Source organism: Microcebus murinus, chromosome 12 (genome assembly GCF_040939455.1).
Source record: "Microcebus murinus isolate Inina chromosome 12, M.murinus_Inina_mat1.0, whole genome shotgun sequence".
In the NCBI taxonomy this organism is placed as follows: domain Eukaryota; kingdom Metazoa; phylum Chordata; class Mammalia; order Primates; family Cheirogaleidae; genus Microcebus; species Microcebus murinus.
Window position 1 is genome coordinate 59,305,083 of NC_134115.1, and position 26,958 is coordinate 59,332,040.

Here is a 26,958-nt window from a genome sequence, read left to right on the forward strand (position 1 = left end):
TCACTGTGGGCAGGAGCCACTGATTTAGCAGAAGCTATGTATGCATCTGTTCTCAATCTTTTTAAATTTCTCTATGTGGCAAGGTGGGTAAATGGACTGAGGGTCCAACTCCCTGGAGAAGGCTGGCCACTCCTCTCCCATTACAGTCTTGCCAGAGCATGCCAATCATCACCAGTAATTACTATAAAGGTTGAATATCCCTTATACAAAATGAGTTAGACCAGAAATATTTCAAATTTCAGATTTTTGAAATATTTGTATTACACTTGCCAGATCAACATTCCTAATCTGAAAATCCAAAATCCAAAATGTTTCAGTGAGCATTTCCTTTGAGCATCATGTTGGCACTCAAAGAGTTTCAGATTTTGCAGCATTTCAGATTTCAGATTTTTACATTAGGGATACTCAAACTGTAATACATGGTACACCAGAAGGTACTACCATTCCAAGATTCAGATTTGCATTCAGCTGAAGTTTCCTCGTTTGGCCTTAAACGAAATAATCCAGTTTTCCAGAGTCCTATACTAGGGAACTGGGCACTAAGCCAGATAATGATAAAATGATGCCTTGATTCTTATTTCCCTAATATTCCCTCTGTGTATCTTATCAAAAACCCCCGGTAGATCAGAAGTGACTGGCAGGCATGATTTAGGTATTCCTGGAACCCTTTATTTTCATAGAGGAAAAATATCTCTAATTCTAAAGTATATATAATGTAAAGTGTTTGTATATTACAAACAGAATATATCATTGACAATGAATATTGAACAAGAGAGATATATAATTATATTACAAATATTTATATAAAATTTAAAGGACTAGAAAATAAATATTAAGGTTTTTGAAATATTGATATATTACATGGACAAAAATCTGGGTGGGGTATTCTTAGATTTTTTTCAACTAACACTCTACTTTGTTTCCCCTAAGAGAAAAGATTAATCAAGGGACACTAAGAGAGGGGTTCTTTCGGTGTAAGATGGTAACATCTTGACATTGCGGAGAAATGGTCCTGCCTCCTTTACCAAAAAATGCCTAAGAGCTCAGCAATGAGTGGTGTCAGCTAACAATAACCAGTGTTTAAAAAGTCCTCAGTGTTAGGGCTTGCTCTGGCATTTCTCATGTATATCTCATGTTCCCATTAACTTGCCTAGGGTCTCACTAGCACCTACAGTACCATCCACCAGTAGTAGGTGATCAACCAGGGTAGGTTTGAGATCAACTGGTTAAGGACTTCAGATCTAAACTGCTTAAGCTCAAGGTTACTTTAAGGTATAGCTAGCATAAATAAGAAAGGAAATAAGAAATAATAATAATGGCTATTTTACTACAGTCAGTGAAATCATTATGTTCTAGAGATGCTCTTTCACTTCAACTTGTAAGGTCTGTGTCTCTTGGCTAGTGCAGTTTCTCACTGGTGGAAACTGCGGAGGGAAGAGACTAAACGTGAGACTAAAGTAGAGAATAGAAAGACCTTTTTAGTACTTATTTCTTGCTTATTAGGTTTCTACTAGACTTGACAAAACACTACAAACTCTAAGCTACAGAAAATCAATAATCCTTTGAAAACTGGAATGCATTTCAGAATATAGTGGTCATTGAAGATAAGAAGAACAAGGCAATCAAAAGAAGAGATAATAGAAATGTAAAATTAGAAAAGGTAGTGGCATTGTTTCATTTTCAAGTTCAATTACCTGCATCAATATTTGGAAATAGAACTAGGGTCCGCTTGTTAAATGAGATAAGTGCATCCAATGTTAACTCAAACATTTTTATGGAATGCTTAATGTCAGTGGTCACAGGGTGCTGCAGTGCAACAATGTAATCTTTAGATTTTACATCATCACCTGTTTAAAGAAAATCAAACCACATTGCTTGATTAGTTAAGAATCTCAAAAGACAAAGAAGCAAATTCTAAAAGCAAGGCCCTAAAGTTTGTGCTTTTAAAAATTCTAAGGTAAAAATAGTTTGTTACATTCTAAGTAGGGCATATAAATTAAGATCAACTGATAAGAACTTACAGCAACAAGTCCAAGGATTCAGTAAACTTACCATTTTACAAAGGTGCTTGCCACAACAAACATAACTTTAAATAGCAGGTATTAGAAATTCATTGTTTTAAAATCCAAAATATGCCAAAGTACTAGAAAAATGTGAAGCGTCCCAATTTCTAATGTTTCTAAGGAATAATCAGCAATGTTAATGAATAATAATATGCTGCAAATCACGGCATTTAGAGATTGAATGATCATTAAACATATTTCATGTAATGCATAGGAGTTTCCCCATACCACCACCTACCGAATTCAACAAGGGGCAAGTGTTTCTAACTCTGTTCAAAGGACTAGAAAGGTTTCACTCATCCCTAGGTTGGTAGCCCAGTGACAGTTCCTCAGCAAAAATTTAAAGTGTAAAGAGTCTGGATTGATAATGCTATGCCAAATAACACAAGACATTTATCAACAGGGCCTATATTATCCTATAAAACCGAAAATGAGTTCTGCTCATTTATTTATGTATTTATTTATTTTTGAGACAGAGTCTCACTCTGTTGTCCTGGCTAGAGTGCCGTGGCATCAGCCTAGCTCACAGCAACCTCAAACTCCTGGGCTCAAGCGATCCTACTGCCTCAGCCTCCCGAGTAGCTGGGACTACAGGCATGTGCCACCAGGCCCAGCTAATTTTTTCTATATATTTTTAGTTATCCAGCTAATTTCTTTCTATTTTTTAGAGACGGGGTCTCACTCTTGCTCAGGCTGGTCTCGAACTCCTGAGCTCAAACGATCCTTCTTCCTCGGCCTCCTAGGGTGCTAGGATTACAGGCGTGAGCCACCACGCCCAGCCCACTCACTTATTTTTTTTTTTTTTTTTTTTTGAGACAGAGTCTCGCTTTGTTGCCCAGGCTAGAGTGAGTGCCGTGGCGTCAGACTAGCTCACAGCAACCTCAAACTCCTGGGCTCGAGTGATCCTTCTGCCTCAGCCTCCCGAGTAGCTGGGACTACAGGCATGCGCCACCATGCCCGGCTAATTTTATATATATATATCAGTTGGCCAATTAATTTCTTTCTATTTATAGTAGAGACGGGGTCTCGCTCTTGCTCAGGCTGGTTTTGAACTCCTGACCTTGAGCAATCCGCCCGCCTCGGCCTCCCAAGAGCTAGGATTACAGGCGTGAGCCACAGCGCCCGGCCTCCACTCACTTATTTTTAATGAAAGGATATATTTCTCTGTGATATTATTTTTTTGTTTGAGACAGAGTCTCTGTCGCCCTGGGTAGAATGAAGTGGCATCATGGTAGCTCACTGCAACCTCAAACTCCTGGGCTCAAGAAATCCTCACCTCAGCCTCCCAAGTAGCTGGGACTACAGGTGTGTGCCACAAGGCCTGGCTAATTTTTCCTGCTCAGGCTGGTCTCAAACTCCTGTGCTCAAGCAATCCTCCCACCTCAGCCTCCCAGAGTGCTAGGATTACAGGCATGAGCCACCACATTGGGCCTGTGATATTAATTTTATTGATCAATTTTATCATTAATATATAGTTTATCATTAACTTTATCATCCAAATTCAACAAGCAGCAGTTATTTTTTATGATTTAATGGTAACAGAGGATTTTTACTTAGTTAGAATCTTTAATAGTATTTTATTTAAAATACCATATTGGCTATAAAATTTCATTTTTAAAAAGTATTATGTCCCATATTAGCTTCTAAACTGGAAGGGGAGGGGGATATAATTATTAAATTTTGGAGTTGGGGTAGAGGGGAAAAATATTAAATTTTTGTACAAAAAGACCTGAAGGCTTAAAAGAATCTATCAGAAACTTGATAAAACATTAAAACATGAGAGGAAATATAAGAGGAAAACATCCTCTTACATTACAGTTAACAGAAGTCTAGAAAGATGAGATCAACATAAATAATCTACTAGATGCAGATGAAGGCCATTAGAAAGAAACTATTTCAAAGAAATTAAAAACTTGGGGAAGTAATAGCAACAAAAGAAGTGCTTTCACTGTAAAGGATTTGGAAATCCTTCGTATATGCTACAATCTGACCACAAGTACAAGTTTGTTCTGCTATAATGCATGTTTCTACAATATGGTTTTTTTTCTTTCCTTTTTTTTTTAGTACACTGAACAAGACTGAATCTACAATATGAATTAGCTCATCCATGACTAGTAAAGAGAGGAATGATGTCAGCCTTTAATGTAGTTTTTTTTTTTTTTTTTGAGACAGAGTCTCTCTTTGTTGCCCAGGTTAGAGTAAGTGCCATGGCGTCAGCCTAGCTCACAGCAACCTCAAACTCCTGGGCTAGAGCAATCCTGCTGTCTCAGCCTCCCGAGTAGCTGGGACTACAGGCATGGGCCACCATGCCCGGCTAATTTTTTTTTTTTTTTTTTTGAGACAGAGTCTCGCTTTGTTGCCCAGGCTAGAGTGAGTGCCGTGGCGTCAGACTAGCTCACAGCAACCTCAAACTCCTGGGCTCGAGTGATCCTTCTGCCTCAGCCTCCCTAGTAGCTGGGACTACAGGCATGCGCCACCATGCCCGGCTAATTTTTTATATATATATCAGTTGGCCAATTAATTTCTTTCTATTTTTATAGTAGAGACGGGGTCTCGCTCAGGCTGGTTTTGAACTCCTGACCTTGAGCAATCCGCCCGCCTCGGCCTCCCAAGAGCTAGGATTACAGGCGTGAGCCACAGCGCCCGGCCATGCCCGGCTAATTTTTTCTATACATATTAGTTGGACAATTAATTTCTTTCTATTTATAGTAGAGACGGGGTCTCGCTCTTGCTCAGGTTGGTTTTGAACTCATGATCTCAAGCAATCTGCCTGCCTTGGCCTCCCAGAGTGCTAGGATTACAGGCGTGAGCCACCACGCCCAGCCTTTAATGTAGTATTAACAGTTGCATTATTCATACATGATTCCTCATAGCAGGATGCAAAGAACCCTAATGTAAATGTAGAAATAGTCTCATAACAAGGCCCTTCACCTGCATTCTTTCTCTTGGTTCTGTTTGCCCTTGTACTCCAGCTTGAAAACACTTACATGATAAGTCTCTCTGGTCCTTAGGCATTTTGTGGACAATTTTTCTTTGAAAGTGAGGGTGTTATGGAGCTTCTACAGTCCCATGCAGAGGATTGTTCTATATAACTTATCGCTATAACCTATTGCTAAAGGGCAAGCAGAAAGTGAAGAGAAAGAAAAATCCCAGCATTTTCCCCATAAAAGCTTTCCACTTCTCATTTATCTTCTTCTGTAAGTGTGATTAAGAAACACCTGTAGTGCATAGAAAATAACCATACAATGCAGAATGCAGTAGAGTTGTGCTTTGTAACTTAAGGTTCTATGTGGAGCCATTTAAGTTGTTTCTTTATGAAAGGATGGCAAAACAGCAAAAACTAGATGTCTTTTTTTAAACCAGTGAAAAAGAAAACACATTGACAATGAGCCAGAGCTACCCATCCCTAGCAATAATACATTTTGTGCAAAGCCTGCACCTGCTTCTCAACCTGCAACTTTTGACATTCTGCCTTTGTATCTATAACTCAGTAGCCTCAGCCCTTTATACAACCCATTCCATTAAGGTACCAGCATTTTGTTTTGTGTTGTAAAGTCCTATATTTATTGTGGTATTTCTTTCATTATAAGGAATTTAACATGTCTTTTTAACTTTGCCAATATTTTTATTAAGATTGTTATATATTATTGTCCTGGTTACAAAACTGCATGTTATATATAGCCTACCCAACCCTATTTTCCTAGAAGCAGAGTGATAACATGAGAAGTTGCACATCAAGAAGCAGGCACAAAATTTATCATTGCCAGGGATGGATGGCTCTGGCTCATTGTCTAGGTTTTCTTTTTCACTGGTTTAACAAACAAAAAAATCCAGTTTTGGCTGTTTTGTCATTCTTTATTTCATAAATAACTGCCAAGAAAATGTTCCCAAATAGGACTTTAAGCCATACAAGTACAATCTTGCTGCATTCTGCTTTCTAATGATTATTTTCCATTCATTACAAGTTTTTCAGTAACATAGGGTTTTCCAAAATACATACAGAGCTAACTGTACAGCCAGAACAGAATGCAAGAGTGTTTACTCAGAAGCATACAGAAAGAACAGACTGAGAGACAGAAGTTTGTTCCATCAGCATTATCTAGATGGGTTCCTTGATAACTGCAAATATGGGGTAACAAATACATAGAATGGGCTGGGCGTAGTGGGTCATGCCTGTAATCCTAGCACTCTGGGAGGTCAAGGTGGAAGAATCACTTAAAGTCTTATTTACAAAGATAATCTCTAATGCTACAACTATGATGTTTCCTTTTTCATAAAAATAACAATTTTCCATTGTACTAAAAAATGCAGAAAAACAAAAATAAAAACATTCTGGTGGCTCACGCCTGTAATCCTAGCTCTCTGGGAGGCCGAGGCGGGCGGATTGCTCGAGGTCAGGAGTTCGAAACCAGCCTGAGCAAGAGCTAGACCCTGTCTCTATTATAAATAGAAAGAAATTAATTGGCCAACTAAGATATATAGAAAAAATTAGCCGGGCATGGTGGCGCATGCCTGTAGTCCCAGCTACTTGGGAGGCTGAGGCAGAAGGATTGCTTGAGCCCAGGAGTTTGAGGTTGCTGTGAGCTAGGCTGATGCCATGGCACTCACTCTAGCCTGGGCAACAAAGTGAGACTCTGTCTCAAAAAAAAAAAAAAAAAAAAAAAAAACAACATTCATAATACCACACTAGAAATAAATATAATAAATGACTTGGTATACATAAACTTTCCATTGTTACAGTTTTTATAAAAATGGCATGATATTACATGTATGATTTTGTAACTTGCTTTCTTTTTTCCTTTTTGACAATCAGGATCTGTCTTTGTACTAAAAATTCACCCACAATGTCATATTTAATGAATTAAAAGCATTCTATTGTATAAATACAGCATGAACTTTTAAAAAATCAATTAAGTCTGTTTTACAGAAAAGATGAACTTCAGAGAAGTAAACTCATATCATAGGGCAAGGTCTATGAACTATATAACTTTGGCCTTCTGATTGCTACTGGAATATCTTGTCCATGATAGTTTCCAAAAGGATCAAAATATACCCAGCAGTTTCTCACAAAAACAGACTGAATAAAGTCTGATATACATACCTAACCACATCCGAATGATGCTCATATAGTCTTTGTTCTTGGCTGAGAGAAGTTTGTCATAGGAAGGGCAGCCTGCCAAAAGGATGCGATCATGGTCCTCACACATGGATATCAGGTGCTGCTCTGCACTTCGGGTGCAGCACACATGGTAATGAGCCAGTTTTGTTATGGCATGTCTGATAGAGTCATCAATGGTCCCACTGACTTCCCCACCTTCAATGTGAAGGATTCGGATGTTCATTAAGGCAGCGGATGTAGCCAGAGCCAGGGCATCAAACCTGTCTCCATGAACAATCATGATATCAGGCTTCAGGCGATTAAGGACATCTGGTAGCTTCACCAGGGCCAGGCCTACTGACTCCACCATGGCTGCCTCATCTTCCCCTCTAACAATGGTGTGCAGCCTGGTGTTAATGTCAAAGTCATCTTGTTCAATCATGCGGTATGTATTTCTAAAACAGGAAGAAATAAAGATGTGAGAGCACGTTCTTAAACACAGGGCCACAACATACAAGAAAAGCAATCTAACACCAACCCTGAGGGGAAAAACATTTTTAAAATTTTACTTGTTAAAGTAAATAAATTGTAGTATAACTTACAAACAAAGAGTATAGACCATAAGTATATATATATAGTCTGATAATTTTCTTATATGACAACCTCTGTAACCACCACCCAGATCAAGATATAACACATCTAGCACCTTGGAAGGATCACATGTACCCCCTCCCCTCCAAGTCAGTACCTGGAGGGAAAAACATCTGAAGGCTAATGTTTTTATTAGGAAGAAAAAAAACCAAACTTTCAATGGGTCAAGACTTTTTTCTTTTTCTTTTTTTAAATATCAATTTCTTTAAAAAAAGAAGTATACACTTAACAGGAAAAAAATGTTACTTACAAAAACAAAGCTTGTTTTTTTTTCTATAAAAAATAAAATAAAATAGCAGGAAACAAAGATATCTGATATAGCACTATAAATTCATGAATGATAAAAATGATCTCCTGGATTCTCTTTGTATGGTACCACTAATGCAAGCATAATTTTATATAGAATGAAAATGTAGGCTTCATAGAATTAAAGCAACTGCAAAATGCAGTTTCAAGTTTGCTTTACGCTTCAATTATAACAGCAACCCTCAATGCCTTAACATTTCCTGTTATGACTAAATTTTTAAAAATACTGTCTTTAAAAAAATATAATAAATGTTTATTACTTAAAAATTAGAAAATACAGAAAATTACTATCCCCAAACCTACCATTCAGCAATAACAAGTATTATTTTGATTTCTTCCTAGCTATTTTATGCAAATATTTTAACATGTTTGGGAACACATTGTACATATAATTTTGTAATCTACTTAATCCATTTAATATTTTCTCAGATCATTAAGGATTCTTTATATACATCATTTTATATCATATAGATGTTCTAATAGTCATTTTGTAGATTCCTTTGGATTTTGCTACATAAGAAATCATGTTATCTGTAAATAAAGACAATTATTATACCTTTATTTCTATTTCTTGCTTTAATGCACTGGCTGTCACACATCCAGTACAAGTGGAAGAGAGGTGGTAAAAGTGGAAATGCTGACCTTGTTCCTAATCTTAGGGGGTAAGCATAAATTTTATGTTAGCTATAGGTTTTTCACAGATGGTCTTTATCAGATTGAGGTTTCCCTTCTATTCCAAGTTTGTTAAGAATTTTTGTCATAACTGGTTGTTTAAATTGTGTCAAATGTTTTTTTTTTTGGATATCTACTAAGATGACAGTATACGTTTTCCCCTTTATTCTGTTAATATGTGAATTATACTGATTTTCAAATGCTAAGTTAATCTTAAATTCTTGAGATAAACTCACAGGTCATGATGTATTATCTGTTTTTTATATTGCTGGATGTGACTTGCTAATAATTTGTTTAATTTTTTATGCCTATGGACCTCAGGAGTGGCCCTGTCCCCACAGCTCCACTAAGCATTGCCCTAGTGGGGTCTCTCTGTACTATATTCATGAGGGATACTGGTCTGAATTTTCATTTTCCTTTGTCTTTGTCAGGTTTTGATATCAGGATTATGCTGGCCTTATAAAATGGGCTGGGAAAGCTCCCTCCTCCTCTATTTTCTGTAGATGTTTATATAAAAGTGGTGTTAATTTCTTCCTTAAATCTTTTAATAAGTGAAGCCATCTTTGTGGGAAATTATTTTTACAAGAAGCCTTTGATAATAAAGTCAATTTCTTTAATAGTGGGGTATTGAGATTAAAAAAAAAATTTTTTTTATCACAGATCTACATATTTAGGGGGCACATGTTATATTCTGCTACAAGTATACAATGTGTAATGATCAAATCAGGGTAATGGGGCTATCCATCATCTCAAACATTTATCTTTCTTTTCTTTGTGTTGGGAACATTACAATTCTTCTCTTCTAGCTATTTTGGAAGATTTTGATGCAATATATTATTGCTAACTATAATTTCCTTACTGTACTATCAAATACTAGAACTTACTCCTTCTAACTGTATTTTTGTACCCATTAACCAACTTCTCTTCATTCCTCCCTCCACTGAGATTTTCTATTTCTCTGTATCAGTTTTGGTAAGCAGTCCTTTTTCAAGGAATTTGCCCATTTCATCTAAACTGTCAAATTGGCATAATAGTTCTCTTTTATTTTTTTAATGTCTGTAGGATCAACAGAGATATCCTTTTAGTCATTTCTTTTTTTTCTTTTTGAGTCAGAGTCTCACTCTGTTGCCTGGGCTAGAGTGCCGTGGCATCAGCCTAGCTCACAGCAACCTCAAACTCCTAGGCTAGAGCAATCCTACTACCTCAGCCTCCTAAGTAGCTGGGACTACAGGCATGCGCCACCATGCCCGGCTAATTAGTTTCTTTCTATTTTTAGTAGAGACAGGGTCTTGCTCTTGCTCAGGCTGGTTTTGAACTCCTGACCTTGAGTGATCTACCCGCCTCGGCCTCCCAGAGTGCTAGGATTACAGGTATCAGCCACCTCGCCCAGCCTAGTTGTTTCTATATTGGTAATTTCTATGTTCTTTTTTTCTTGTGCATTGCTAGGAGTTTGCCAATTTTATTAATATTTTTAAAGAATTAACTTTTGGCTCTGTTAATTTTCTCTATTGTTTATCTTTTTAAATATTTCATTGATTTCTACTCTTTATTGTTTCCTTTCTTCTACTTACTTACTTTGGATTTAATTTTCTCTCTCACTCTCTCTCCTTTTTTTTTTTAGAGACAATGTCTTGCTTTGTTGCTCAGGCTGGAGTGCATTGGCCAGATCGTACCTCACTGAAGCCTTGAACTCCTGGGCTCAGGTGATCCTCCTTTCTCAGCCTTCTGAGTAGCTGGGACCCAGGCGAACACCAACATAGTCAGCTAATTTTTTTACTTTTTATAGAGACAAGGTCTTACAATGTTGCCCACGCTGGTCTTGAACTCCTGGCCTAAAGCAATCCTCCCACAGCAGCCTTGCAAAGTGCTGATTACAGGCATGATCCACTGTGCCTTTTTCTTGTTAAAGTAAAAACATAGATCATTGACTCTAAGCGTCTCTTTTTTAATACAAGCATTTAAACCTATAAATTTCCCCTAATCACAGCTTCATCTGTACTCAATAAATTTTGGTATATTTTAGTATTTATTATTCAGTTTAAAATATTTTCTAATTTCTTGTATGATTTCATTTTATCCATGGGCTCTTGAGAAGTATAGTGTTTAATTTCCAAATATTTGGGGCTTTTCTAGTTATCTTTTTGTAATTGATTTCTAATTTAATTGTTGTGATCAGAGAATACATTCTCTAGTATTTCAGTCTTTTGAAATCTATTAAGACTTAATGGCCCAGAATGTGCTCTATCTTGGTGAACATTCATATGCATTCGAAAAGAATGTGTATTTTGCAGTAACTGGGTATAGTGATCTGTAAAAGTCAAGTAGGTAAAGGTGACTGATCATTTCAATCCAGGCTTCTGTATTCTTGGGGATTTTCTAGTTATTTATTATATCAATTCCCAAGAGGGGGGTTAAAATCTCCAACTTTGATTGCAAGTTTGTCTATTTCTCTCTTTAGTTTTCTCAAATTTTGTTTCATGTATTTTGAAATTCTGTTATTAGATACATACATACTTAGTATTGTTACATCTTCCTAATGAACTGATCTTTCATCATTTTAATGTCTCTTAAGGGCAGAAGTCCCTCTCTGTCTATAGTAATGGTTACTGAATTAAAGTCTACTTTGATAGAAACAATCACACCAGTTCTATTATGTTTACTGTTGGTATACTGTATCTTTTCTCATTTATTTTTAATCTATGTCTTTATATTTAGAGTCTCTGGTAGACAGCATATGGCTTTTTTTACCTAGTATGACAATCACTGTCTTTTAATTGGAGAAATTAATTCATTTACATTTAATGTAAATATTGATATGTCCAGGTTTAGTTCTACCATTTGCCATTTGTTTCTAGCTGTTCAGCTAATTTTTTCTATTTTTAGTAGAGATGGGATCTCACTCTTCATCAGGCTGGTCTTGAACTCTTGACCTCAAAGGATCCTCCTGCCTTGGTCTCCCAGAGTGCTAGGGCTATAGGAGTGAGCCTTGCCACTGGCCTTGCCACTTGTTTCTTATTTGTCCCATCTATATTTTGTTGTTGTTCCTTGTTCCTGCATTCTTTTGGATTAATACATTATTTCTTAGTATTCCATTTGCTTCCTCAACTGGACTTTTATTTATATATTTCTGTATTAATTTTTGTGACTATTCTAGAAAAATGAACACTTATCAGTTTCCTATGAATTATCACATCACTTTATGTATAATAAGACCTTACAATAGTATGCTTTCACTCTTATCCTTTGTGCGACTATGTCATATATTTTAATCTACTTACATTATAAAACTCAAAATACAATGTTATGATTTTTGTACAAAGTTTTATTTTTACTATAAATTTTTGGAAATTTAAGAGGGAAAAAAAGGTATTCTATTTACTCATATAGTTACCATTTCTAGTCATTCCTTCCTGTAAATCTAAGTTTCCAACAGGTATCATTTTTCTTCAGTCTGAAAACGTGCCTCAGCATGTTTTATAGTACATACCTGCTAGTGATAATTTTACTTTTATCTGAAAATACCTTTACTTCATCTTTATTTTTAAAGGATATTTTCATTGGATAAAAAATTCTGCATTAACAGCTTTTTTTTTCCTTTGAGCACACTAAAGATGTTTCATCATCTTCTAGTCTTCACTGATTCAGATGAAGAGTCAGTATCATTCATATCATCGTTCTCCTGGAGGAAATGCCATTTTTCTCCTGCTGCTTTCAAGATTTTCCTTAGCTGTCAGCAGTTCAACTATGCCATGACTAAGTGTAGTTTTCTTTGTATTTATCTTTTGGGGTTTGTTGACTTTCCTGGATCGGTATACTGATTTTTTTCACCAAATTTGGAAAACTGTAGACACTATTTCTTCTAAGATTCAACTGCCCCATTTTTTCCCCTCCTCTCTTTCTGAGACATGTTAGATTGCTTATTAAATTATACATGTTAGATTGCTTATTAAATGAAATACATATGATATTGTCCCAGATGAGTCACTAAGGCTCTGGTTCATTTTTTTCATTCTGTTCTTCAGCTGGATATTTCCTATGAATCTGTCTTCAATGTCACTAGCTCTCTCTTCAGCATTTACATCAATTGGATTTTTCATTTCATGTATTATATGGTTATTTTTAGACTAGACTTATTTGGTTCTTTTTTTATAGTTCCCCTTTCTCTCTGGATCTGATTCTATTGACTACTTTTTCTCTTGATGTTGGGTCAAATTTTCCTGTTTCTTCACATATCTAGTAATTTGTGATTATATATCAAACATTGTACATGATACATTAAAGAGACTCTGGGTTCTGTTATCTTTTTTTTTTTTTGGAGACAGAATTTCACTCAGTTACCTGGCCTAGAGTACAGTGGCATCATCATAGCTCACTACAACCTCAAACTCCTGGGCTCAAGCAATTCTCCTACCTCAGCCTCCCGAGTAGCTGGGACTACATGCACATTGCACACCACAATGCCTGGCTAATTTTTCTATTTTTAGTAGAGACAGCATCTCATTCTTGCTCAGGCTAGCCTTGGACTCCTGAGCTCAAGCAATCCTCCCACCTCAGCATCCCAGAGTGTTAGGATTACAGGCATAAAGCACTACATCCAGTCTGTTATCTTACTCTTAAGACTCAATTTTTGTTTAAGCAGGCAGTTAAATGAACACCTTGTGGAAGTTTGGTTTAACACTTTATTAATGTGAATCTGTTTCAGTTTTGCTCTTAAAGAGCAAATTGGATGTGGTTTGCTCCTAAGGTATGTGGCCCTTCTGAGATTTCAATGAAAAGCCTGAGGTGTTTATGAAGCTCCCTTACCTTGTTCTACAAGGTAGTCTCAAACTCCAAACCATCTCCCCTGAGATGGGTAGTAGATGAAATGTCTGCTCAGTTTCTTTAGCCCCCAGCTGATGCTTTCTACTAGGATTCTTGGAGTCCCTTCTATGTGTAATTCAGTGGTCAACTAAGAAGTTGAGAAGAGTTTAAGTACAGATTTGGCCCTCTTTGGCCCTCTCATCTCCAAAATCTTTCCTCTCAATTTCCAGATGCTATGGCAGCCCAAGTTCCTTTTTCTCGCACCTCAACCTAAACAACTGTGGCTTTCTGCTTGAGTTCTAGTCAACCTACACCATGCAGACTGGGGGGAAATTCTCAGGGGGAAAGCTATTTAAACATGGATCTCAACTACCATTGTTCCCTTCTTTTGTGGATTGATCTCCTTCAGTCTTTACCTGCTGTTTGTTATTCACCAGTGCCTTCAATTATTTTTAAAAATATTTTTCCAGAGTTTATAAGGAGTAACTGTGAGAGAGTTAGTCAGGTATAAACTGCTCTTCCATTACTAGAAGCTAAATTTCTTTTATTAAATAAGCATTTTATAATCTTATTTAGTCCAGTTACTTCTAAATTTTCTCCCACTAATAAAAACACTTAAGACCATAAATTTATTTTTTATTACAGGTTTTCCTTTATCATTTTTTTTCCTTAAAGACTCCATTCCATTGTATCCTTTATCATTTTATTTCCTTTGTTATTTTATTATTTCTCATTTTTACTATTTATCTGTATATTGTCTGTATGTGCCACTTGGTACATTCTAAATGCTTAATATTTTTTAAGTTAACAAATGAATTTCTAAATGATCTGCTGTTACTCATTGGATCTCCCTTTTTACTCAATTCTTAAAAGTATAAAAATGCTAGTTTTAAAAAAAAATCTCCACTTAGTTGAAATAGAAAGTAGTTTATTTTTCTACTGTTTTAATGTCTTTTAAAAATAGATAACACATTCACATGGTTTAAAATTCAAAACATACAACAGGTTATACAGTAAAAAGCCTCTCACTTTCGTTTCCCAGGCATCCAATTCTTCTCCCCAGAAGCAACCAATTTCTTGTGTTAGAATATACTTTAAACATACATTTTCCCTATGTACTAGTCAAATTTCCCGAGACAAATACTACCTTTCCATCCTTAATAACTGTGGTAGGCAGATAAGAAACCTACTAAGAGCTTCTCTTTCACTAGTCTTCCTTTTAAAGCTTTCTTAAAAGTAAAAGAATCCACTCAGACTTTCATCTCAGGATCTAGCTAAAATTTTTCTTCCACCTTGTCCTATCACCGAAGTGGATTTTCTTAAATAGCCAGAACTCATTTCACGTTAAAAAAAAAAAAAATCTAGGGATCCCTAAGATATCTGTAAGTTTCTTCTCTATTCCTTAAGTATTTTCTAAGAGCAAATTGCCAAATTGATTTTTGGAAGCAAGTTTTTATTTATTAGTTTTGCTGCTGTTGTCTTGTTTTTAAAGAACAGCCTGAAAAGGACAATTTAACACAAGCTTCTTTCATATATAATGTATTTGTGACCATCTTTGGAGACTGCAATAATGTTTTCATGCCACAAGAGTGCACTAAATGCAGCTTTATTACATATAGCAAAATAAAAATGTCCACTTCTGGTTTATATGTTCTGTTCCTCAAAGATTACCCAACCTTCATTTTTTACTTTTTTTAAATTTCCAACCTTCATTTTTTAAATGTAGCCTGTGATCAATAACCTAATTGATCACCAAAATAAATGTCAATGGCCATGGTAATGTAACATTCTAGTTTATCTTGTAAAATTAGATTTTTAAAATTAGATTTTTAAAATCTTATTCCATATCCACTACTTTATATGCTGTTGACCTATAAACCAGTTTTAAAGAATTGCCATTAAAACTCACAATACAGATTACATGGAATCACATTTTCATAGCCACACAATATATATTTATAAGTGGCATTTTTTCTGAATATAACAACAAATAATAGTAATAACATTTACATCTGTCATTTATCAAGCATCTACTAAGCAGCTGTGATGGATGCTTTATATCACTATCTCCATTTCTCACAACAACTTACAATATGGTTTTCACTCCATTTTATAATTGAGGAAACTGAGTCTCAGAGATGCTAAGTGATTTCTCCAAGGCCACATAAAAACTAAGTGCTAGAACTGGGATTTGAAGGTGGGCCTACATGACTACAAAATCCAACTTCTCTCCGTACACTGTTACAATGAAGAATATCAAAATACTTTCATCTTACCCATAGTCATCTATCAGGTGAGAGCCAAGAACCACCACATCAAGCTCAAAGAATTCAGGTTCCGTTTTAATGCCAAACATGATAGGGGCAAGTTTAGAATAATCTGCACGGTTGCAAGTAGCAACACAAACCCGAAGCTTTCGGTTATTCCCATTCTTCTCCATGACTTGTTTTTTTCCTTTTGAGAGGTTCTTAAAATAGAGTGCCTGAAGTTGTAAAAATAAAAAGTATTGTTTATAATCAGAATAACTCCTAGATACAAAAAATAGAATTTTCAGTTATAAGTCCTTAACCACCATTTATTTATTTTTATTTATTTTTTTTGAGACAGGGCCTTACTCTGTCACCCCAGCTAGAGTACAGTGGTGACATCATAGCTCATTGCAACCTCAAACTCCTGGGATCAAGCGATCCTCCTGCCCCAGCCTCCTAAGTAGCCCACACCACCATACCCGGCTAATTTTCTATTTTTTTGTAGAGCTGGGGTCTCGGCTCTTGCTCAGGCATCTCAAACTCCTGACCTCAAGTGATCCTCCCACATCGGCCTCCTAGAGTGCTAGGATTACAGGTGTGAGTCACCTCGCCTGACCTGAACTCATTTTCTTTTCCAAACTAGTTCCTCCATTATTGTTCTCTAACTCAGTTATGCAACTCCATTCATCCAAATGCCCTGACACTCCTTTTTAGTTCTTCACCCCATACCTCCCAAGCCTTCAATTCCACCTCTTAGCTGCTGCCTTTCTCTGTAGCAGCACTGTGGCCCTACCACACACAAATATGCTATTTATTGCACATCTCCTTTGCCATTCAAGAGATAAGTAATTTTTTTCATTGAAAATTTTAAACTTCTCTGTATCAACAAAAAATTTCACCTCATGGACTCTGATCTCAATGCTCATGTTTCAGGAAGTGTATCAATATTTAGAATTTGTCATTAGGAATCCAAAGAAGCTTGAATAAGGATGCCAATACAGAGTTTCAATAACTCTGAAACTCACTGGAAGTTCCATAGTAGCCCTCTGCTATTGGTTCCTCATCTCTCTTAGACTAAAATTCTGTGACCATGCAAATTGTTAGGCTCACTCTGAATTTACAATCCCCAGTAAAAGGTAATTCCACCCAGTCGAAAGCACTTATAAGATAACGAAATGAGCATTCTGCCAAAAAAGTTGTATTCAGAAGACCTAAGCACTACCTAATCATTAAAGAGACAAAACTATTCTTCCAAAAAGGGATGCCCTAAGTATTCTTGTACATAATCCTTTTTCCACTGATCACATTGACCTGAATAAATTGTTGGTGATATTTAATTTGCTGGGTGAGGCAAAGTAAATCATTCATGGTTGGTCAATTAGTATGTATTTTACAAAGAACATCAAACTTTCTATCTGGCAGTACTAAATGCTTAATATTTACCAAGTTACTAAAAGGTTACTGTATCTAAACTGAGAGCAAGCTAACCATATAAATAAACTGTGAAACATAAAACAATGTTACTTAAGGCTAAAGCTTTTTTTAAAGAAAGAAGTTAAATCTTAAAAAGGAAATAATGGTAAAATGCCCTTTTAAGGGGAGGAATTCAAAAAAAATTTTTAATTTAACTTTTTTGATTAGGTAATATATTCACATGGTTTAAAACTGAAAGGTCACATGAGGCTATATAGCAAAAAATCTTCTCCTCTGTGTTCCCTAGCCACATAGTTGTTTTTTTTTTTTTTTTCTGAAAGCTAACAGTTACTGGTCTCTTATCTATCTTCAGTAGATAAATTACAATTATATAAACAAATACACATATATTGATTTATAAATACATATACTGTAAATTATGCAATAGGTAACATATTCTACAAACTGTTGTTGCATATTTTGCTTTTAAAAATGCTTTTAATTACATTTCTGAAATAAATGGCAAAATGGGAAAGTTTAAAGGCACTGGAAATATCAAATTGAAAAGTGCAAAGTTTTGAAAATTGCTGGCCATCAACTTTTCAAATATATAAAGGGTTATGAGAGCTCTGAAAGCAAAAACACTGTCACAAACATTTATAGAGTATCTACTCTGTGCAGAGGATTGTGAAGAAAACCGAGAAAGCCATGGAGCTGAAAAAGACCTACTTTCTGATTTTTAGGAATTTACAATCTAGTACATGACACTAAACCACATAGCAGATCTCACCCAACTTTCCCAAACAGAAGCACTAGAAACAAAATTAATAAATTTTTTCTCTGCTCAGTATATGTTGTTATTTGTTCGGGATAAGACATCGTGCATTTTTATACTGAGCACTATGGCCAGAGTCTTCATCATCAGTATGGAATGAATAAATGTGACAAAATGGACTTAATCTAAAATAGGGGAATCTAAGTTGCATAAAATGCAATGTAAAACAAACAAAACCAATTTATTTACACCATGGAATCCTAAACAGCAATTAAAACAAATGGATGAGTTTCAAGTTAAGGCTAAGTAAAAAAAAAAAAAAAAAAAAAGAATGAATAAATAAAATGGATGTCTATATTTGTCAATATTGATAAATCTCAGAAACACAGCACTGGGGAAAACAGCAAATTCTAAAGAGTGAGCTACCATTTGTACATTTTTTAAAATATGCAAAACATTACCACATATTGTTTATTTATATATAATAAAATTACACACCAACTCAGGAAAATATTATACTTACCTCTGGAGAGGGAGGGAAGGGTAAAGAAAATGGAGATGAAAGGACTTTAGACTTTCTCTATATATAAACATTTATTTTATTTTAATTAATTTATTTTTTTGTGTGTGAGACAGAGTCTCGCTTTGTTGCCCAGGCTAGAGTGAGTGCTGTGGGGTCAGCCTAGCTCACAGCAACCTCAATCTCCTGGGCTCAAGTGATCCTCCTGCCTCAGCCTCCCAAGTAGCTGGGCCTACAGGCATTCGCCACCATGCCCGGCTCATTTTTCTCTCTCTCTCTCTCTATATATATATATATTAGTTGGCCAATTAATTTCTTTCTATTTATAGTAGAGACGGGGTCTCGCTCTGGCTCAGGCTGGTTTCGAACTCCTGACATCGAGCAATCCGCCCGCCTCAGCCTCCCAGAGTGCTAGGATTACAGGCGTGAGCCACCGTGCCTGGCCAAACATTTATTTTTAAAAATCACATCATAAGCAAAGATCAAAAACAAACGCGGCAACATGTTATTATGTATTAAATCTTGGTGATTGATAGAGGGTATCATATTGACTTCTATCCATTTTAGGATATTTGAAATATTTCATTATTAAAAACAAGAAATCTTTTAAACGAACACTGTGAAGTTTGGTGTGTTGTCCATAATTCCTTCAAGCCTAAAGGTCAGAAAGTCAGATGGAGAGATTGGATATTTTCATCCATTTCACTCTTCAATTCCATAATTGTACCCAGAACCACCAAAAGCTAGACAGATAGATGACAGGTGATTGATTAATGATTCATAGAGAAGTATGCCTTCATCTTGAACTCAGTGGTAATCCCAAGAAACCCAATTCCTGAAGACCACTTTCTGCATTCTCTCAACCCAAGATTGTCAGTTATAAATATTGACAACAGGTGAACAACCCTTTCCAGAAAAATAATGTCCCGCTCAACTGTGTAAAAAGAATTCTTTTTGAAGAGAATTTTTTTAAGCTAATCAATTTAAAATAATGAACACTTTGTTCAAGTAGTCACTCCAGAAGAGACAACAGTAACAGTAAACTTTTGCTAAGCACTTCCCAAATGCTAATAGCTTTATGAGCATTTACTCATTTCATCCTCACAGCCCTCTTAATATTCACCTTTTACAGACGGGGGCACAGAGAAAATAATCTTTTGCCCCAAATCACAGTTAAATAGTTAATAATTGACAGAACCCAAACAAACTCAAACCCAGATCTGAATGACTTCAGCACTCAGGACACTGTCCCACACCCTGGTGTCTGTTCATTCCATAAACATCCATGAGAGCTAACCTTCCTGGAAGAGAACCTGATAAATCACCCTTCCTTCAGTGCAGTGAGGACAAGACTCACAGGAATAAGAAAAAAAGGGCTATATAAAGTGGTCTGAAACTCAGAACCCTATTCTCGAGCTGTAATTCAGTTTGGTTTCTCCTTCCAGAGCTCCTATAGTTGGATTAACCAGTTACTTATACCTTATACTGTACCCTACCCCTCCTATCAGAGGAGCAAAGAACACTTTCTCGTGTTCTAACAATTTTACAAGCGTGCTCAGGGTTGGGGAAAAAAAAGAAACGCTTATCAAAGTTCCAAGGAAGCCCAGACTCAGAATGTAAACTTAGAGTAGGGCGGGTACCTTCAAGAACATCTTTTAGCCCGGTCCTTTACACCGGTCTGCCAAGCAGCCCTGCACCCTCTCTCGCACACCTCCGTAACGGGACACTATCTTTCCTTGCTGGTCTGGACAGCACTTCCCGAGGGGATGGAGCCAGGCTAGGCCTCCCTCTGCGCCTCTCGCCCCTGCTCATCCGGGCCACAAGGCAGAGCCAAAGAAGGGCCCTATCACGTAGGCCGCGGGACACAGGGCGAGGACCCGGTCGGGGTGCCGGCTTGGGGGCGCGGTGGGTGGGAAGCTGCCGGAGGCGGAGGAGCCGAGGCCTGGGGGTAGGAGGCTGGAGGAAGAGGCCCTCAGGCAGGATGCTCTCCCCAGTCTCCCGCTGACGCGCGGCTCTCACCAGACGACGGTCTGAGGCACGCTCCCGCGCCGCCGCGGCCGCCGCTCTCGCCGCGTTCCTCCAGCAAGAGCCTGACCGAGCGCCGGAAAGCAGGCGGGGTGCAAGCCCGCCCTTCGGGTTCCGCAACTCAGGTGCGAGGGTCGATGACTCGTCGCTCGACCCTGGCCCCGTTACTCGCTCGCCCCCGCCACACCCACCCGGAGCGCCGAATCGGCGAACGCGCCCTTACGTCCCCTGAGAAGACTCCTGTGATTGGCTGCTCCCCGGACACGACCCGCCCCCTTCCCAACGTTTTTTTAGCAGAGGAGGCGAGTGCGGGACGGCGAAGCGCTTTCGGTTGTCTTGGTGGCGCTTAGGGCCACGGCGGAGCTCTCCTGCCAGCCTCTGTTCCCGCCGCGAAGCGTTCTCCTCCGGCAGCGACGAGCCCCAAGGCCCCCCACGGGGTAGTTGCTTTGGCCCTGCACCCAACGGGGCTTCTCTGAGGCCTTCCTCTCCCTCAGACATTTCGTAGACGAGAACCGAAACGATACTGTCGTGCAGCCCGTCCAGCCCGGAGCCGCCCTGCCACTCCTTGCCACGTCTGTCACTCCGGTGGAGTGTTGAATGCTGACGAAGACAAGACAGTACTGACTGATCTTTGTAACCAGCACAGCGTCGACCTCTGCTGCCGGGAACCCCAGCCAGTCTCAAGGCCCAGGGATGTCCCGGTAGAAACGTGGCAGCGGTAGAAAAACTGTCAGGAAAGAGATCTCACAACTGAGAAAGACCTTTTATTTTGTTTTATTTTATTTTTTTTAAGAGATGGGGTCTTGCAGTATTGCCCACGCTAGACTCAAACTCAAGCCATTCTCCAGCCTCAGTCTCCTGAGTAGCTGGGATTACAGGCGCCCCACCACCGCATCAGGCTTGAAGACATTTCAATGATCTTTTCAAATTCCTGAGTTACCATTGAGAGGAAACTTTGAGTGATGATAGAAAACACTACAAAATTTTTTTCAACTATAACCATTAAAAAATTTACTACAGATGAAACTATTTAAACAATCTAACAGCTCATTGAGATTCCTTGCTATACAGCAAATTTCAAATGTCATCAAATATTTTGCAGTTTGTGATGTATTTCAATTAATAATGAAGCTCTGATTTGCAGAATACGTGTGAACTGTTAGTTCCTGTGCAGCTAGCTTGGAGCCACGAAAGGGTCACATCAGCCACAAAGAGACAGACATTAAGGAGTTTCTGTAAGGAAGTGCCATCAAATTTCACTTTGGCTGCTGTGTGAAGAATGGATTGGATGGGAATCAAGAATGATGGCAGTGCCGGGCGCGGTGGCTCACGCCTGTAATCCTAGTTCTCTGGGAGGCCGAGGCGGGCGGATTGCTCGAGGTCAGGAGTTCAAAACCAGCCTGAGCAAGAGTGAGACCCCGTCTCTACTATAAATACAAAGAAATTAATTGGCCAACTGATATATATATAAAAAATGAGCCGGGCATCGTGGCACATGCCTGTAGTCCCAGCTACTCGGGAGGCTGAGGCAGCAGGATTGCTTGAGCCCAGGAGTTTGAGGTTGCTGTGAGCTAGGCTGATGCCACAGCACTCACTCTAGCCTGGACAACAAAGATGGCAGTGAAACTTAATTGGATGGATATGAGATATATTTTGAAAGTAAAATTGATGAAACTTAATTATGGATTAGCAATAAAGGAATTACAGAGAAAAGGAAGAAATCAAAAATGACTTCCAGGTTTCTGCCATTAGTAATTGGGTGTTTGTGCCATTTACTAAGAAGAGAAGGGCTAGCAGAGTGACCAGGTTTGGGAAGAAGGAAAGAAAGTTTTCATTCAGGAAATGATATGATTGAGATGCCTATGAGATAGACACAAGAAGCTATTAAATAGGGAGGAAATACATGAATCTGACACAGACTGACCAGACTATAAACAATGTTTTAGTTCCATATTGCTGCTGTAACAAATTACCACAAAATTAGTATCTTAAAACAACACAAATTTATTATCTTACAGTTCTGGATGTTAGGAATCCAGAATGGGTTTCAAGGGACTAAAATCAAGGTGTCAATAGAGTTGCCTTCCTTCTAGAACAGGGTGGAGAACCTGCAGCTTTAAGGCCACATGTGGCTTTCTAGGTCTTTAAATGTGCCCTTTTGACTGAATCCAAATTTTACAGAACAAATCCTTTTATTTTTATTAATTTTTCTTCATCTTTTATATTTTTATTTTTACCATGAATGTATTTCAAATACCAAAGAATAAAATAAGTTTCAAATGAAAAAATCCTCCCAGATTTATTGGCACAATTAGAACATTAGTAAGCCTTAAGGGCTAAACTGAGAGCTGCTATACTCATGATTTAGTTCTAACTTCCCCCACCTGACTGGCACCACTAACCCCACGAGACTGGTTGGTGGGAGTTGATGGAGGTCAAGTATGCCAGTCTGTTACCAGCTTTTGACAGTGGTGCATTGTGTTTCTGTTTGAAGTGGAATTTGTGAATAGTTGCACAGCTTGACAGTATTTTTAAATTCTGTCTGCTTAATAACCCATCATGTCAAAGAAGACCAAGAGAAAGTTGGAAGAAAATAGGAAAAAAATAGACTTTTTAATGAGGATTGGGAATTACAATATTATCTTGTTTCTGCTAAAGATAAGGTGCTTTGCTTGCTTTGTGATACTGCCATATCAACATTAAAGAAATTCAATGGTCATCAGCATTATAACACTCATAAGGACCTCAAATATTTTAAATTAGAGAAGGGGGACGGAAGGTTGTATTGCAGAAATTAAAAGATGAAAAGCAAAGACAATTTTTTCAAAGTAGTATGAGCAGATCCAGATGCTATTCATTCAAATAGCAATAAGGCCTGGAAATAATGCTACCGAAGCAACTTATAAAGTAGCTTATATCTTGGCAGGAAAAGGAAGCCATTCAGTGCTGTAGAAATTGTGAAAGAATGCATTATCCAAGTTGTAGGATGCTTAGACCCAGATAACATTTCAAAGTACAAACAACTGCCTCTTTCAAGGAGAACCATAACTGATCGGCAGCATGAATTAGCCTTCAACTTAACAGAACAACTTCATGCAATACTTGAAAAGGAAAATGTATATTATTTAACCGCTTTGGATGAATCAATTGATACTACTAACTGTGAAGAAGTACTCGCTTTGGGCACTCTTGAGAACAGAACACGGGGAATAGATATCTTCAACAGCTTTCAAGATAAATGTTGTGAAGTTGGACTGAATTTGGTAAATTTAGTGAGTGTATATATGTACAGGTGGTACACCTTCCATGACAAGAAAATATGAAGGGTTTGTTGCACACATTAAAAAAAAAAAGTACAAGCAGGCCGGGAGCGATGGCTCACGCCTGTAATCCTAGCACTCTGGGAGGCCAAGGTGGGAGGATCACATGAGGTCTGGAGTTTAAGACTAGCCTGAGCAAGAGCGAGACCTCGTCTCCACTAAAAACTAGAAAAAAATTAACTGGATGATGTATGCAAAAATTAAAAATTAGACTGAGGCAGGAGGATCGCCTGAGCCGTGAGTTGGAGGTTGCAGAGAGCTATGATGATGCCACTGCACTCTTGCCAGATGCTCTCATTTCTTTTCATTGTATCAACAAAATCTGACACTTTGCAACAAGTTATAAGTATTGTTAACTATATTCCTGCAAATGTAACATGGCATCTTCAGTTTTGTAACATGCTAAAGTTGAATGATAAGGTATTCAGTATGAATTTGCCATATCATTCCTTTTTTTTTTTTTTTTTTTTGAGACAGAGTCTCACTCTGTTTCCCTGGCTAGAGTGTCGTGACATCAGCCTCACTCACAGCAACCTCAAACTCCTGGGCTTAAGCCATCCTCCTGCCTCAGCCTCCCAAGTAGCTGGGACTACAGGGCACCTAATTTTTTTTCTATTTTTAGTTGCCAAGCCAATTTTTTTCTATTTTTAGTAGAGATGGGGTCTCACTCTTGCTCAGACTGCTGTCGAACTCCTGACCTCGAGCAATCCTCCTACCTCGGCCTCCCAGAGTGCTAGGATTATAGGCATGAGCCATCGTACCCGGCCTGCCGTATCATTTTAAAGTGCGTTGGCTATCACAAAGACAGGTGTTAGCCAAAATTTTATCTCTGTGAGAGCCAATAATTAAATTTTATGAAGAACAAAATCAGAAAAATGAATTAGTGAAAGAAGGTTTCTTTTTTTTTTGAAAGAAGATTTCTATAGGAATGCAGCATTTCTGTGTGATATGTCAAATCAAAATGACTTGAATATTTCTTTGCAAGGTGAAACTAAGTCTATATATGATATGTGTAAAAAATTCCAAGCATTTCAAAAAAAGCTATTTGTTTTAAAACACTTCTTCAAAAGGAAATTTCAGATTAACATTTTCCTCAGTTAGCAAAGGTCATTGATGAGCAGGATGATGTATGCAAATCATTTGAAGAATATGCAGCTGTTATAGACCTATTAATTGGAGAATACAATGAAAGGTTCACTGACTTTGAGCATCATGGCATCACACTCAAATTAGCATTTCAGCATCACCTAGTCGATATCACCAAAGCACCTAAAGAATTACAGATGGAATGGATTGAGCTCTCAGCAGATGACATTCTAAAGTCATTGATGCTGAGAAAGATCCAATTGAAATATGGAAAAATGCATTAGAATACCTATGCCTTTGGCAACATGCCTGAAAAAAGCTTTCTTGCTTTTCAACCCCTTATTGCTGTGAATCTACATTCTCTCATCTAACCCAAATCAAGATGCCCTTAAGGTCACAAATGACTGAAACCCATCTAGAGGATCAACTGAAACTGCAGACCTCCATGCTGCAACCAAATATACAAATGCTTTCCAGCAAAAAGCAGACACAACAAAGTCATTAAAAGGTTAGTTAACATTAAAATTAACAAATAGTTTTCATTTTTGAAATTAAGTACATAGTAATTAGATTTTTACAAAAATAATGTGCATTTTAAGTATATCTAATTGAAGTTTCTTGAATGTGACATTATTTGATTACAGCTAAATTAATGTGGACTTCCAACATGAAAAGGTTCCCCACCACTATTCTAGAGGATGCCCACCTTCCTTCACTTGTGGCCCCTCTGCCCTTTGTTTCCATTGTCACATCTCTGACTCCCCTGCTTCTCTCTCTCACTTCAAAAGGCCCTTGTGATTCCCTTCGGTCCACCCAATAGACCAGAATAATTTTCCCAGCTCAAAATCCTTAACCATATCTGCAAAGTCCCTCTTGCTATGTAAGGTAACATATTCACAGGTTCCAGGGATTAAGATGTGGATATCAGGAGTGAGACAGGGTGAAAAATAGGGAAAAAAAGATGTGGATATCTTTGGGGAGCTACTATTCTGCCTACCACAAGTGGTATCGAAAGTCATTTAAAAGTCAAGATAGGCATATTGCTTTTTTTTGAGACAAAGTCTCCCTCTGTTGCCCACGCTAAAGTGAGTGCCGTGGCGTCAGCCTAGCTCACAGCAACCTCAAACTCCTGGGCTCAAGCAATCCTCCTGCCTCAGCCTCCCAAGCAGCTGGGACTACAGGCATGTGCCACCATGCCCGGCTAATTTTTTCTCTATATTTTTAGTTGTCCAATTAATTTCTTTCTATTTTTAGTAGAGACAGGGTCTTGTTCTTGCTCAGGCTGGTTTCGAACTCCTGACTTTCAACGATCTGCCTGCCTCGGCCTCCCAGAGTGCTAGGATTACAAGTGTGAGCCACTGCACCTGGTCGGCATATTGCTTTTAACGTTACATGCCATACCACTAAATACCCAGAGTAGAACATTAATTTTTTTCTCTTGAAAATTAAGAAAATTAACTTCAGAAATAATGTTTAATGTTCAGTTTTTAAAATCTGGGTGTTGCTTACACCCAGAATGTTTAGTTTCTAAAAATTTGGATATACATTTAACATGTGACTTTTTATTTGTAAATTATACTACAGTATGTTTTAAAAATACTTAATGCTTAACGTTACAGCTAGGAATAATGTAACTATAAGTATAAATACTTTTAACAATAGGTAATACATTTTGAGAATTTATGCATACTTACTAAGCCACTTCTAAGTTTTGGGTTTGTTTTACCAATATTGTGAATTTTATATTTCCATATATAGTCAGGTAGTTCTGTGTTCATGGAATCATTTAACCTTAAATGAAATGACCTTCTTTTTAGTATTTCCTTCTATGTTTTCTTGAGATTAGGTTGCAGCAAAGAGCCTTAGGAGGCATTTTCTCTTCTTTTTGAGATCACTTTTCTATGAGTAAATAATATTACATTTCTGGGTTTCTATTGCTGGATTGCTATTTAACAGTGTGAATTAACATACCAAAAATCT

The 26,958-nt window shown here is 37.6% G+C and overlaps 1 protein-coding gene across 4 annotated transcripts in view; it reads right to left on the reverse strand.

Moving 5' to 3' along the window:
* Nucleotides 1-26,958, reverse strand: part of GNE (glucosamine (UDP-N-acetyl)-2-epimerase/N-acetylmannosamine kinase) — a 77,096-nt gene that overhangs the window by 20,979 nt on the left and 29,159 nt on the right. For 2 of the 4 annotated variants that reach the window (XM_012769954.3, XM_012769955.2), the window contains 3 exons: nucleotides 15,867-16,072; nucleotides 7,165-7,616; nucleotides 1,695-1,847 (listed from right to left, as the gene is read on the reverse strand). In XM_012769954.3, coding sequence (XP_012625408.1) covers nucleotides 1,695-1,847; nucleotides 7,165-7,616; nucleotides 15,867-16,072 — 811 coding nt within the window. Of the gene's footprint in view, nucleotides 1-1,694; nucleotides 1,848-7,164; nucleotides 7,617-15,866; nucleotides 16,073-20,187; nucleotides 20,535-20,566; nucleotides 20,768-26,958 lie in introns of those variants that run through there. The other 2 variants (XM_012769958.2, XM_012769957.3) reach the window with 2 other exon arrangements.